The 15,101-nt window shown below is 39.4% G+C and overlaps 1 protein-coding gene across 10 annotated transcripts in view; it reads left to right on the forward strand.

The window, feature by feature from the left end:
* Window positions 1-498: 498 nt before the first annotated feature.
* The window catches only part of LOC139760264 (uncharacterized), a 229,306-nt gene continuing 214,703 nt past the window's right edge, over window positions 499-15,101 (forward strand). For 3 of the 10 annotated variants that reach the window (XM_071683202.1, XM_071683205.1, XM_071683207.1), the window contains exon 1: window positions 10,387-10,449. In XM_071683202.1, the coding sequence (XP_071539303.1) occupies window positions 10,399-10,449 (51 nt within the window). In that variant the 5' untranslated portion in view covers window positions 10,387-10,398. Of the gene's footprint in view, window positions 716-932; window positions 1,068-1,634; window positions 1,795-8,363; window positions 8,483-10,024; window positions 10,124-10,386; window positions 10,450-15,101 lie in introns of those variants that run through there. The other 7 variants (XM_071683210.1, XM_071683214.1, XR_011715285.1 and 4 more) reach the window with 7 other exon arrangements.

Genomic DNA, 15,101 nt, shown 5'->3' on the forward strand with positions numbered 1-15,101 from the left:
ACCACCTAGAGTTGGACCAAACCCTCTCAAGACCTCGTTTGATTAAGGCTACACCCAATTGAACAAGGACTTGTGTGTTGTGACTGATGCCATTAGGGCACATAAAAACTTTCATTCTTGTACTACCAGCAATTTAGAGACTCCTTTAATTCCAACACACCACCACAATATCATTGCTCTCTTCTCTTTCAGTGCCCTCTGCTCCATCATAACATTTCATTTTCTTGCACAACTGACCTCTAGTCTTCACTCTACTTCTTCCATTGTTACCCTCCCTGCCACTCTCGGCACTTGTCCATCACCTGCGATATCAAGACTCCAGTTGCTTTGAGTTCTTTTTTGCAGTCATCATCCCAGGTCTTATCCCAAGACAACTTCATGCCTGTAGCATGTAACTATTTAAACACACTTACAGCCTTCACATCACTGCTGGATCTACAAGTGTCACTTATTCTGTTGCTCGGCTATTACCAAAATGTGTAAATGAGGTTGATTTTTAATGATGCTGACTTGGTAAGGTAGGAGAGGCAGTTGGATATGAAAAAAGCGTGAACTGGTCTTTTGAAAGGTATGGAGTGGGCCGGTCATCTTCCCAGAACTAACAGTGAGTGGAACAACTACCATTGATCAGACTGTTAACATCAGGAACCCCTTAGAAGGGAGCTCAGCCAATCAATCCTTGGAGGAATATGTTGCAGCTGTAAGCGAGCTTCAGGTATTTAAAATGAATGTTCTCTTGGTTATTTCCACAAAAAATGGGATGAGGGAGTGGCAAGTCTGATAATGCTCATAATCAAATAATGGTTATACTTCAAAAAAGTCAAAACCTTACTGATCGTACATGAGAATTCCCTTTTATGACAGGATACTGGTTTTACATTTGCTTTACCATCTAGTAACTTGGTTGATTAACCACTTGGTGATACTTGCAGACAGAGGTACAGCTTCTGAAGGATGCCCTTCCTACAGTGTTGTACCACTCCGGCCAGCAAGCTATCACTGGATTTATAAGTGCTGCATCCCTCACTGTTGATAATGCCCATTTTGATGAGCTGACTTTACATAAGGTGAGTGAGTTGCATCTTACCACTTGAGATATAAAACACTTCAAAGTTCTGATTCTGGAAAGGGATGTTAAAAAGATTATTAAACCAATGGAAATTTTTTTGAGAATTTGAGGGGATATCACTTTGTAAATGTGGATTCAAGTAGGCATACTTCTTGCATTGCAAACCAGTATGAAATTGGTGTCCTTTATATGGCTAATACTGCTTTATACTGGCTACTAAACATGTTGTGTTACATACATAGGATGTCTATATTCGGTTTCCTGTTTATCGAATGGATCAGGTGCACAGTTGGCTAACTCTTATATTCCTGCACTTTAAGTCTATGTATGTGAGCAAACCAAGGCTGTATGCTCATGATTTAATACACATAACTGGGAACCAAAAACTGTCGTGTTGGCCTTCATAATTTTAGACAAACTAGCAGGCATATCTGTAGATTAGTGGTGTTCAGTGGTAATAATTGTAATAGTAGAGGAAATGGAGTTTAGTGGTTCTGACATATTGTGGTCAAGGAATATAATCAATAGTACGTGGTTGCTTTTGGTTAAGCATTTCACTTTGCAGGTGAATGGCCACTCGCTAGACAGCATAACTCGGGAGTTCCTACTAGATGGTGTAGATCAGAATGTACAGGAAAGTTGGCGTGGAAACTACATGGAAGTGGATGTCTTCACCACCCGTGGCAGTCCCATAGCAGGAACGATCTCTGGAGTGCTAACTAGTGGTAGGTTTTCTGCTACATAATGGTCTTGTTTTGATCTAGTTGGGCATAGGAATGGGATAAGGAACCTCTTAATTTTTCCGGAGGAAAGTTCCACTATTTCCTAATATCTTCTAACCATAAAAGTGAGATCAATGTTAAATGAAGGCGAGCTTGGGATGGGGGCGAGTTGCCTAGGCAAGGTGGTAGAATAGGGTCAGTGCAAGGATTACCTTACTTGATGCTAGAAGCTTTATTGGTTATAGTTGTACACACATGATGACACTCAATATGTCTAGATGGGATGATAAGGGACGTAAATGCAAGTCTTTGAGAGAGGGGTGAGTATGCAGCCTCTGGGGATGAAAGGGCCTGGGAAGCGAGTGTGTTTAATGATGATACAGTACTGGTGGCAGATTCAAGTGAGAAACTGCTGAAGTTGGTGACGAGTTTTGAAAAGTATGTGAAAGGAGAAAGCTGAGTGAATGTTAATAAAAGTAATCCCTACTAGTATGGCATCATAACATAAACCATACTAGTTTGGTTGGGGTCCTTTATAGGTTAAATGAAAATGTAATGCAAATTTGATATGCAGTGCAGACTAACAGGTCTTCCAACAGCAAAAGTGTATGTGCAACCATAGTTTAGGCCATAAAGCTCATTTCTCCAGGAATTGGTAGGTTAGGTGAGGTCATGTGCCTTGACCTGCCACCTAGTCAAGGTGCCGTTAGAAGGGTGCCCTGCTATATGCCCCACATCATTCAGTGGCTAATTAGCACGTCTTTGGTGCGCTAATTATAATATGAAAGTTGAACTGTTAGCATTGAGAATAGTTCTCTCTCAGTAATCAATTGGTGGTGACAGAGAAGGGACAAAGAGTTGGCAAAATTCAACAAACTTGATAGGCAAACTTAGTGCACCAAATTTAAGTGTGTGTACAGCTGTAAGGTTGAGTTGTCAGGAATGAATACAGGTCTTCTTCGTGGATGGTAGTCAATGAAGATCAGGCGGCCTTTGTAGATTTATTACAAAAGAATATGTACGTACATCTGTAGTACTCTGGGCTATAGTCTTATGACACACTATGACACACTCTAGTGAACAGTGTGACGATGCTGGCCATTGTGTTCCCTTGGGTCACTCTGACAGGAGTTATATGGGAGTCCGTCAACACTCATTCAACAACGTGTTCAAATAACAGATCAGCTCTTACGTGTTCAAACACCCTGAGTAACAGTAGCCCGTGGGAACAGTGGGCCTGTGGGAACATGCATCTAACTCTATGTAACTCACAGTAAAATGATAATAACAAATAGTTAATGAAAAATTAATGGTAGTATGCATGAATCTTACATTTTGCTTGGCCACAACCTGGCTCAAGTGCCTGCGAGCCATGAAAAGTTATGGTTATTTATGAAATAATACTGAGTACAGAAATAAGCAAATTATAGTTATTAACAAGAGTTACTCCTATATCAACTAGTATTCTTGATAAGATAGATAACACACTCTACAATTGTTAGAGGATTAAAAAGATATATATATATATATATATATATATATATATATATATTTTTTTTTTTTTTTTTTTTTTTTTTTTTATACTTTGTCGCTGTCTCCCGCGTTTGCGAGGTAGCGCAAGGAAACAGACGAAAGAAATGGCCCAACCCCCCCCCCCCATACACATGTACATACACACGTCCACACACGCAAATATACATACCTACACAGCTTTCCATGGTTTACCCCAGACGCTTCACATGCCTTGATTCAATCCACTGACAGCACGTCAACCCCTGTATACCACATGGCTCCAATTCACCCTATTCCTTGCCCTCCTTTCACCCTCCTGCATGTTCAGGCCCCGATCACACAAAATCTTTTTCACTCCATCTTTCCACCTCCAATTTGGTCTCCCTCTTCTCCTCGTTCCCTCCACCTCCGACACATATATCCTCTTGGTCAATCTTTCCTCACTCATTCTCTCCATGTGCCCAAACCATTTCAAAACACCCTCTTCTGCTCTCTCAACCACGCTCTTTTTATTTCCACACATCTCTCTTACCCTTACGTTACTTACTCGATCAAACCACCTCACACCACACATTGTCCTCAAACATCTCATTTCCAGCACATCCATCCTCCTGCGCACATCTCTATCCATAGCCCACGCCTCGCAACCATACAACATTGTTGGAACCACTATTCCTTCAAACATACCCATTTTTGCTTTCCGAGATAATGTTCTCGACTTCCACACATTTTTCAAGGCTCCCAAAATTTTCGCCCCCTCCCCCACCCTATGATCCACTTCCGCTTCCATGGTTCCATCCGCTGCCAGATCCACTCCCAGATATCTAAAACACTTCACTTCCTCCAGTTTTTCTCCATTCAAACTCACCTCCCAATTGACTTGACCCTCACCCCTACTGTACCTAATAACCTTGCTCTTATTCCCATTTACTCTTAACTTTCTTCTTCCACACACTTTACCAAACTCAGTCACCAGCTTCTGCAGTTTCTCACATGAATCAGCCACCAGTGCTGTATCATCAGCGAACAACAACTGACTCACTTCCCAAGCTCTCTCATCCCCAACAGACTTCATACTTGCCCCTCTTTCCAGGACTCTTGCATTTACCTCCCTAACAACCCCATCCATAAACAAATTAAACAACCATGGAGACATCACACACCCCTGCCGCAAACCTACATTCACTGAGAACCAATCACTTTCCTCTCTTCCTACACGTACACATGCCTTACATCCTCGATAAAAACTTTTCACTGCTTCTAACAACTTGCCTCCCACACCATATATTCTTAATACCTTCCACAGAGCATCTCTATCAACTCTATCATATGCCTTCTCCAGATCCATAAATGCTACATACAAATCCATTTGCTTTTCTAAGTATTTCTCACATACATTCTTCAAAGCAAACACCTGATCCACACATCCTCTACCACTTCTGAAACCGCACTGCTCTTCCCCAATCTGATGCTCTGTACATGCCTTCACCCTCTCAATCAATACCCTCCCATATAATTTACCAGGAATACTCAACAAACTTATACCTCTGTAATTTGAGCACTCACTCTTATCCCCTTTGCCTTTGTACAATGGCACTATGCACGCATTCCGCCAATCCTCAGGCACCTCACCATGAGTCATACATACATTAAATAACCTTACCAACCAGTCAACAATACAGTCACCCCCTTTTTTAATAAATTCCACTGCAATACCATCCAAACCTGCTGCCTTGCCGGCTTTCATCTTCCGCAAAGCTTTTACTACCTCTTCTCTGTTTACCAAATCATTTTCCCTAACCCTCTCACTTTGCACACCACCTCGACCAAAACACCCTATATCTGCCACTCTGTCATCAGACACATTCAACAAACCTTCAAAATACTCATTCCATCTCCTTCTCACATCACCGCTACTTGTTATCACCTCCCCATATATATGCATATATATATATATATATATATATATATATATATATATATATATATATATATATATATATATATATATATATATGGATTGCACAAAAGATGCTTGTGGCATGAGAAGAGTGGGAGGTGGGTTGATTAGAAAGGGTAGTGAGTGGTGGGATGAAGAAGTAAGATTATTAGTGAAAGAGAAGAGAGAGGCATTTGGACGATTTTTGCAGGGAAAAAATGCAATTGAGTGGGAGATGTATAAAAGAAAGAGACAGGAGGTCAAGAGAAAGGTGCAAGAGGTGAAAAAGAGGGCAAATGAGAGTTGGGGTGAGAGAGTATCATTAAATTTTAGGGAGAATAAAAAGATGTTCTGGAAGGAGGTAAATAAAGTGCATAAGACAAGGGAGCAAATGGGAACTTCAGTGAAGGGCGCAAATGGGGAGGTGATAACAAGTAGTGGTGATGTGAGAAGGAGATGGAGTGAGTATTTTGAAGGTTTGTTGAATGCGTTTGATGATAGAGTGGCAGATATAGGGTGTTTTGGTTGAGGTGGTGTGCAAAGTGAGAGGGTTAGGGTAAATGATTTGGTAAACAGAGAAGAGGTAGTAAAAGCTTTGCGGAAGATGAAAGCCGGCAAGGCAGCAGGTTTGGATGGTATTGCAGTGGAATTTATTAAAAAAGGGGGTGACTGTATTGTTGACTGGTTGGTAAGGTTATTTAATGTATGTATGACTCATGGTGAGGTGCCTGAGGATTGGCAGAATGTGTGCATAGTGCCATTGTACAAAGGCAAAGGGGATAAGAGTGAGTGCTCAAATTACAGAGGTATAAGTTTGTTGAAGGTATTGTGGAAGGTATTAAGAATATATGGTGTGGGAGGAAAGTTGTTAGAAGCAGTGAAAAGTTTTTATCGAGGATGTAAGGCATGTGTACGTGTAGGAAGAGAGGAAAGTGATTGGTTCTCAGTGAATGTAGGTTTGCGGCAGGGGTGTGTGATGTCTCCATGGTTGTTTAATTTGTTTATGGATGGGGTTGTTAGGGAGGTAAATGCAAGAGTTTTGGAAAGAGGGGCAAGTATGAAGTCTGTTGGGGATGAGAGAGCTTGGGAAGTGAGTCAGTTGTTGTTCGCTGACGACACAGCGCTGGTGGCTGATTCATGTGTGAAACTGCAGAAGCTGGTGACTGAGTTTGGTAAAGTGTGTGGAAGAAGAAAGTTAAGAGTAAATGTGAATAAGAGCAAGGTTATTAGGTACAGTAGGGTTGAGGGTCAAGTCAATTGGGAGGTGAGTTTGAATGGAGAAAAACTGGAGGAAGTGAAGTGTTTTAGATATCTGGGAGTGGATCTGGCAGCGGATGGAACCATGGAAGCGGAAGTGGATCATAGGGTGGGGGAGGGGGCGAAAATTCTGGGGGCCTTGAAGAATGTGTGGAAGTCGAGAACATTATCTCGGAAAGCAAAAATGAGTATGTTTGAAGGAATAGTGGTTCCAACAATGTTGTATGGTTGCGAGGCGTGGGCTATGGATAGAGTTGTGCGCAGGAGGATGGATGTGCTGGAAATGAGATGTTTGAGGACAATGTGTGGTGTGAGGTGGTTTGATCGAGTGAGTAACGTAAGGGTAAGAGAGATGTGTGGAAATAAAAAGAGCGTGGTTGAGAGAGCAGAAGAGGGTGTTTAGAAGTGGTTTGGGCACATGGAGAGAATGAGTGAGGAAAGATTGACCAAGAGGATATATGTGTCGGAGGTGGAGGGAACAAGGAGAAGAGGGAGAACAAATTGGATGTGGAAAGATGGAGTGAAAAAGATTTTGTGTGATCGGGGCCTGAACATGCAGGAGGGTGAAAGGAGGGCAAGGAACAGAGTGAATTGGAGCGATGTGGTATACCGGGGCTGACGTGCTGTCAGTGGATTGAATCAAGGCATGTGAAGCGTCTGGGGTAAACCATGGAAAGCTGTGTAGGTATGTATATTTGCGTGTGTGGACGTATGTATATACATGTGTATGGGGGGGGTTGGGCCATTTCTTTCGTCTGTTTCCTTGCGCTACCTCGCAAACGCAGGAGACAGCGACAAAGTATATAAAAAAAAAAAAAAAAATTGAGTATTCCTGGTAAATTATATGGGAGGGTATTGATTGAGAGGGTGAAGGCATGTACAGAGCATCAGATTGGGGAAGAGCAGTGTGGTTTCAGAAGTGGTAGAGGATGTGTGGATCAGGTGTTTGCTTTGAAGAATGTATGTGAGAAATACTTAGAAAAGCAAATGGATTTGTATGTAGCATTTATGGATCTGGAGAAGGCATATGATAGAGTTGATAGAGATGCTCTGTGGAAGGTATTAAGAATATATGGTGTGGGAGGAAAGTTGTTAGAAGCAGTGAAAAGTTTTTATCGAGGATGTAAGGCATGTGTACGTGTAGGAAGAGAGGAAAGTGATTGGTTCTCAGTGAATGTAGGTTTGCGGCAGGGGTGTGTGATGTCTCCATGGTTGTTTAATTTGTTTATGGATGGGGTTGTTAGGGAGGTGAATGCAAGAGTTTTGGAAAGAGGGGCAAGTATGAAGTCTGTTGGGGATGAGAGAGCTTGGGAAGTGAGTCAGTTGTTGTTCGCTGATGATACAGCACTGGTGGCTGATTCATGTGAGAAACTGCAGAAGCTGGTGACTGAGTTTGGTAAAGTGTGTGAAAGAAGAAAGTTAAGAGTAAATGTGAATAAGAGCAAGGTTATTAGGTACAGTAGGGTTTGGCACCCCCAAAGTGTCTTATAAGTAAACTTTTAATTTGTCTCTTTCACTTCAGATGCCACTATTCCCCTGAAAAGGCCTTTGAAGACGCCAAAGGGGATTTAGAGCAATCCTTCAATTTTCCTCTAAATTTTTGGATACCTCACCGCAATTCTCTTGCCCTTTGGCATCACCAAAGTGGCATTAAAGTAAGCTTTCCAAATGTTTCTTTCCCTTTTGATGCCTCTATGCCCCTGTGATTGCCTTTGGCGGCGCCAAAGGGGACTTAAACTAAACCTTGAATTTGTCTGTTTATTTTTTGATGCCACCATGTAACTGTATTGGACATTGGTACCCCGAAAGGGTCTTTTAAGTAAACTTTTAATTTGTCTCTTTCCCTTTAGATGCCACTATTCCCCTGTAAAGGCCTTTGAAGACGCCAAAGGGGATTTAGATTAGTCCTTCAATTTTCCTCTAAATTTTTGGATGCCTCCACGCAATTCTCTTGCCCTTTGGCATCCCCAAAGTGGCATTAAAGTAAGCGTCTCAAATGTTTCTTTCCCTTTTGAGGCCTCTATGCCCCTGTAATATCCTTTGGCGGCGCCAAAGGGGATTTAAACTAAACCTTTTTATTTGTCTTTTTATTTTTGGATGACACCATGCAACTCTATTGGACTTTGGCACTCCTAAACGGTCTTTTAAGTAAACTTTCTATTTCTCTCTTTCCCTTCAGATACCAGTATTCCCCTGTAAAGGCCTTTGAAGACGCCAAAGGGGATTTAGATTAATCCTTCAATTTTCCTCTAAATTTTTGGATGCCTGCAAGCAATTCTCTTGCCCTTTGGCATCCCCAAAATGACTTTAAGGTAAGCTTTCCAAATGTTTCTTTCCCTTTTGATGCCTCTCTGCCCCTGTAATTGCCTTTGGCGGCGCCAAAGGGGATTTAAAGTAAATCTTTGATTTGTCTATTTATTTTTGGATGCCACCATGCAACTGTATTGGACTTTGGCACCCCCAAAGGGTCTTTTAAGTAAACTTTTAATTTGTCTCTTTCACTTTAGATGCCACTATTCCCCTGAAAAGTCCTTTGAATACGCCAAAGGGGATTTAGATTAATCCTTCACTTTTCCTCTACATTTTTGGATGCCTCACCGCAACTTTCTTGCCCTTTGGCATCCCCAAAGTGGCATTAAAGTAAGCTTTCCAAATGTTTCTTTCCCTTTTGATGCCTCTATGCCCCTGTAATTGCCTTTGGCGGCGCCAAAGGGGATTTAAACTAAATCTTTAATTTGTGTGTTTATTTTTGGATGCCATCATGTAACTGTATTGGACTTTGGCACCCCCAAAGGGTCTTTTAAGTAAACTTTTAATTTGTGTCTTTCCCTTCAGATGCCACTATTCTCCTGTAAAGGCCTTTGAAGACGCCAAAGGGGATTTAGATTACTCCTTCAATTTTCCTCTAAATTTTTGGATGCCTCCACGCAATTCTCTTGCCCTTTGGCATCCCCAAAGTGGTCTTAAAGTAATCTTTCCAAATGTTTCTTTCCCTTTTGATGCCTCTATGCCCCTATAATTGCCTTTGGCGGCGCCAAAGGGGATTTAAACTAAATCTTTAATTTGTGTGTTTATTTTTGGATGCCATCATGTAAGTGTATTGGACTTTGGCACCCCCAAACGGTCTTTTAAGTAAACTTTTAATTTGCCTCTTTCCCTTCAGATGCCACTATTCCCCTGTAAAGGCCTTTGAGGACGCCAAAGGGGATTTAGATTACTCCTTCAATTTTCCTCTAAATTTTTGGATGCCTCCACGCAATTCTCTTTCGCTTTGGCATCCCCAAAGTGGCATTAAAGTATGCTTTCCAAATGTTTCTTTCCCTTTTGATGCCTCTATGCCCCTGTACTTGCCTTGGGCGGTGCCAAAGGGGATTTAAACTAAACCTTTGATTTGTCTGTTTAGTTTTGGATGCCACCATGCAACTGTATTGGACTTTGGCACCCTCAAAGTGTCTTTTAAGTAAACTTTTAATTTGTCTCTTTCCCTTTAGATGCCACTATTCCCCTGAAAAGGCCTTTGAATACACCAAATGGGATTTAGATTAATCCTTCACTTTTCCTCTAAATTTTTGGATGCCTCCACGGAATTCTCTTGCCCTTTGACATCCCCAAAGTGGCATTAAAGTAAGCTTTCCAAATGTTTCTTTCCCTTTTGATGCCTCTATTCCCCTGTAATTGCCTTTGGCGGCGCCAAAGGGGATTTAAACTAAACCTTTGATTTGTCCTTTTATTTTTGGAGTATACCATGGAACCGTATTGGACTTTGGCACCCCTAAACGGTCTTTTAAGTAAACCTTTAATTTGTCTCTTTCCCTTCAGATGCCAGTCTTCCCCTGTAAAGGCCTTTGAAGACGCCAAAGGGGATTAAATTAATCCTTCACTTTTCTTCTAAATTTTGGATGCCTCACCGCAATTCTCTTGCTCTTTGGCATCCCCAAAGTGGCATTAAAGTATGCTTTCCAAATGTTACTTTCCCTTTAGATGCCTCTATGCCCCTGTAATTGCCTTTGGCGGCGCCAAAGGGGATTTAAACTAAACCTTTAAGTTGTGTTTTCATTTTTGGATGCCACCATGCAACTGTATTGGACTTTGGCACCCCGAAAGTGTCTCTTAAGTAAACTTTTGATATGTCTCTTTCCCTTTAGATGCCACTATTCACCTGAAAATGCCCTTGACGACGCCAAAGGGGATTTAGATTAATCCTTCAATTTTCTTCTAAATTTTTGGATGCCTCACCGCAATTGTCTTGCCCTTTGGCATCCCCAAAGTGGCATTAAAGTAAGCTTTCCAAATGTTTCTTTCCCTTTTGATGCCTCTCTGCCCCGGTAATTGCCTTTGGCGGCTCCAAAGGGGATTTAAGCTAAACCTTTAATTTGTCTTTTTATTTTTGGATGACACCATGCAACTGTATTGGACTTTGGCATTCCTAAACGGTCTTTTAAGTAAACTTTTAATTTGTCTCTTTCCCTTCAGATACCAGTATTCCCCTGTAAAAGCCTTTGAAGACGCCAAAGGGGATTTAGATTAATCCTTCAATTTTCCTCTAAATTTTTGGATGCCTCCACGCAATTTTCTTGCCCTTTGGCATCCCCAAAGTGGCCTTAAAGTAAGCTTTCCAAATGTTTCTTTCCCTTTTGATGCCTCTATGCCCCTGTAATTTCCTTTGGCGGCGCCAAAGGGGATTTAAACTAAATCTTTAATTTGTGTGTTTATTTTTGGATGCCATCATGTAACTGTATTGGACTTTGGCACCCCCAAAGGGTCTTTTAAGTAAACTTTTAATTTGTCTCTTTCCCTTCAGATGCCACTATTCTCCTGTAAGGCCTTTGAAGACAGCAAAGGGGATTTAGATTACTCCTTCAATTTTCCTCTAAATTTTTGGATGCCTCCACGCAATTCTCTTGCCCTTTGGCATCTCCGAAAGTGGTCTTAAAGTAATCTTTCCAAATGTTTCTTTCCCTTTTGATGCCTCTATGCCCCTGTAATTGCCTTTGGCGGCGCCAAAGGGGATTTAAATTAAATCATTAATTTGTATGTTTATTTTTGGATGCCATCATGTAACTGTATTGGACTTTGGCACCCCCAAAGGGTCTTTTAAGTAAACTTTTAATTTGTCTCTTTCCCTTCAGATGCCACTATTCTCCCTTGAAGGCCTTTGAAGACGCCAAAGGGGATTTAGATTACTCCTTCAATTTTCCTCTAAATTTTTGGATGCCTCCACGCAATTCTCTTGCCCTTTGGCATCCCCAAAGTGGTTTTAAAGTAAGCTTTCCAAACGTTTCTTTCCCTTTTCATGCCTCTATGCCCCTGTAATTCCCTTGGGCGGCGCCAAAGGGGATTTAAATTAAATCATTAATTTGTGTGTTTATTTTTGGATGCCATCATGTAACTGTATTGGACTTTGGCACCCCCAAAGGGTCTTTTCAGTAAACTTTTGATTTGTCTCTTTCCCTTCAGATGCCACTATTCTCCCTTGAAGGCCTTTGAAGACGCCAAAGGGGATTTAGATTACTCCTTCAATTTTCCTCTAAATTTTTGGATGCCTCCACGCAATTCTCTTGCCCTTTGGCATCCCCAAAGTGGTCTTAATGTAAGCTTTCCAAATGTTTCTTTCCCTTTTGATGCCTCTATGCCCCTGTAATTCCTTTGGCGGCGCCAAAGGGGATTTAAATTAAATCATTAATTTGTATTTTTATTTTTGGATGCCATCATGTAACTGTATTGGACTTTGGCACCCCAAAGGGTTCTTTTAAGTAAACTTTTAATTTTTTTTTTTTTTTTTTTTTTTTTTTTTTTTTTTTTTTTTTTTTTTTTTTTTTTTTTTTTTTTTTTTTTTTTTTTTTTTTTTTTTTTTTTTTTTTTTTTTTTTTTTTTTTTTTTTTTTTTTTTTTTTTTTTTTTTTTTTTTTTTTTTTTTTTTTTTTTTTTTTTTTTTTTTTTTTTTTTTTTTTTTTTTTTTTTTTTTTTTTTTTTTTTTTTTTTTTTTTTTTTTTTTTTTTTTTTTTTTTTTTTTTTTTTTTTTTTTTTTTTTTTTTTTTTTTTTTTTTTTTTTTTTTTTTTTTTTTTTTTTTTTTTTTTTTTTTTTTTTTTTTTTTTTTTTTTTTTTTTTTTTTTTTTTTTTTTTTTTTTTTTTTTTTTAAATTAAAATCATTAATTTGTATGTTTATTTTTGGTTGCCATCATGTAACTGTATTGGACTTTGGCACCCCCAAAGGGTCTTTTAAGTAAACTTTAATCATTAATTTGTAGTTTATTTTTGGATGCCATCATGTAACTGTATTGGACTTTGGCACCCCCAAAGTGTCTTTTTTTTTTTTTTTTTTTTTTTTTTTTTTTTTTTTTTTTTTTTTTTTTTTTTTTTTTTTTTTTTTTTTTTTTTTTTTTTTTTTTTTTTTTTTTTTTTTTTTTTTTTTTTTTTTTTTTTTTTTTTTTTTTTTTTTAAATAATCTTAATTTGTATGTTTATTTTTGGATGCCATCATGTAACTGTATGGACTTTGGCACCCCAAAGGTCTTTTAGTAAACTTTTAATTTGTCTCTTTCCCTTCAGATGCACTATTCTCCTTGAAGGCCTTTGAAGACGCCAAAGGGGATTTAATTACTCCTTCATTTTCCTCTAAATTTTTGGATGCCTCCACGCAATTCTCTTGCCTTTGGCATCCCCAAAGTGGTCTTAAAGTATTTCCAAATGTTTCTTTCCCTTTTGATGCTCTATCCCCTGTAATTGCCTTTGGCGGCGCAAAGGGGATTTAAATTAAATCTTAATTTGTTGTTTATTTTTGGATGCCATCATGTAACTGTATTGGACTTTGGCACCCCAAGGTCTTTTAGTAAACTTTTAATTTGTTCTTTCCCTTCAGATGCCACTATTCTCCTTAAGGCCTTTGAAGAGCCAAGGGGATTTAGATTACTCCTTCATTTTCCTCTAAATTTTTGATGCCTCCACGCAATTTCTTGCCCTTTGGCATCCCCAAAGTGGTCTTAAAGTAACTTTCAAATGTTTCTTTCCTTTTGATGCCTCTATGCCCTGTAATTGCCTTGGCGGCGCAAAGGGATTTAAATAATCTTAATTTGTATGTTTATTTTTGGATGCCATCATGTAACTGTATTGGACTTTGGCACCCAAAGGGTCTTTTAAGTAACTTTTAATTTGTCTCTTTCCTGATGCCTATTCTCCTGAGGCTTTGAAGAGCCAAGGGGATTAGATTACTCTTCAATTTTCCTCTAATTTTTGGATGCCTCCAGCATTCTTGCCCTTTGGCATCCCCAAAGTGGTCTAATAAGCTTTCAATGTTTCTTTCCTTTATGCCTCATGCCCTGTATTCCTTTGGCGGCCAAAGGGGATTAAATAAATCTTATTTGTTTTTATTTTGGATGCCATCATGTAACTGTATTGGACTTTGGCACCCCCAAAGGCTTTTAAGTAAACTTTTATTGCTCTTTCCTCAGTGCCACTTCTCTGAGCCTTAAAGCAAGGGGATTAGATTACTCTTCAATTTTCTCTAATTTGATGCTCACGCATCCTTGCCTTGGCTCCCCAAGTGTCTAAAGAGTTCCAAATTTCTTTCCTTTGATCCTATGCCCCTGTAATGCCTTTGCGGGCCAAAGGGATTTAATAATCATAATTTGTTTTTTTTGGATGCACATTAACTGTATTGACTTGCCCCAAGGGTTTTAGTAATTTAATTGTCTCTTCCCTAGATGCATATTCTCTGAAGGCTTGAAGCGCCAAAGGGGATTTAATTTCTTCATTTCTTAAATTTGGATGCTCCGAATTTCTTGCCTTTGACCAAATGTTTAAAGTAACTTTCCAATGTTTCTTTCCTTTTGACTCTATGCCCTGTAATCTTGGGGGCCAAGGGATTAAATAATCTTAATTTGATTTATTTGGTGCAATGTAATGTATTGGACTTTGGCACCCCAAAGTTTTTAAATTTTTGTTTTCCTAGTGCCTTTTCTGAAGGCCTTGAAGACCAAGGATTTAGATTATCCTTCAATTTTCTTAATTTTGATGCCCCACGCATTTTTCCTTGCTCCCAGTGTCTAAAGTAATTCAATGTTCTTCCCTTTTATGCCTTTGCCTGTAATGCCTTGGCGCCAAAGGGATTTAACTAAATCTTTAATTTGTTGTTTATTTTTGGATGCCATCATGTAACTGTATTGGATTTGGACCCCAAAGGTCTTTTAAGTAAACTTTTATTTGTCTCTTCCCTTCAGATGCCATTTCTCCTGAAGGCCTTTGAAGAGCCAAGGGGATTTAGATTACTCCTTCATTCCTCTAAATTTTTGGATGCCACACAATTCTCTTGCCCTTTGGCATCCCCAAAGTGGTCTTAAAGTACTTTCCAATTTTTTTCCCTTTTGATCCTCTATGCCCTGTAATGCCTTGGCGGCGCCAAAGGGGATTTAAATTAAATCTAATTTGTATTTATTTTGGATGCCATCATGTAATGTATTGGACTTTGGCACCCCCAAGGGTCTTTTAGTAAACTTTTAATTTGTCTCTTTCCTTCAGATGCCACTATTCTCCTTAAGGCCTTTGATGCCCAAGGGGATTTAGATTACTCCTTCAATTTTCCTCTAAATTTTTGGATGCCTCCAGCA

This window comes from Panulirus ornatus, chromosome 36, assembly GCF_036320965.1.
Source record: "Panulirus ornatus isolate Po-2019 chromosome 36, ASM3632096v1, whole genome shotgun sequence".
In the NCBI taxonomy this organism is placed as follows: domain Eukaryota; kingdom Metazoa; phylum Arthropoda; class Malacostraca; order Decapoda; family Palinuridae; genus Panulirus; species Panulirus ornatus.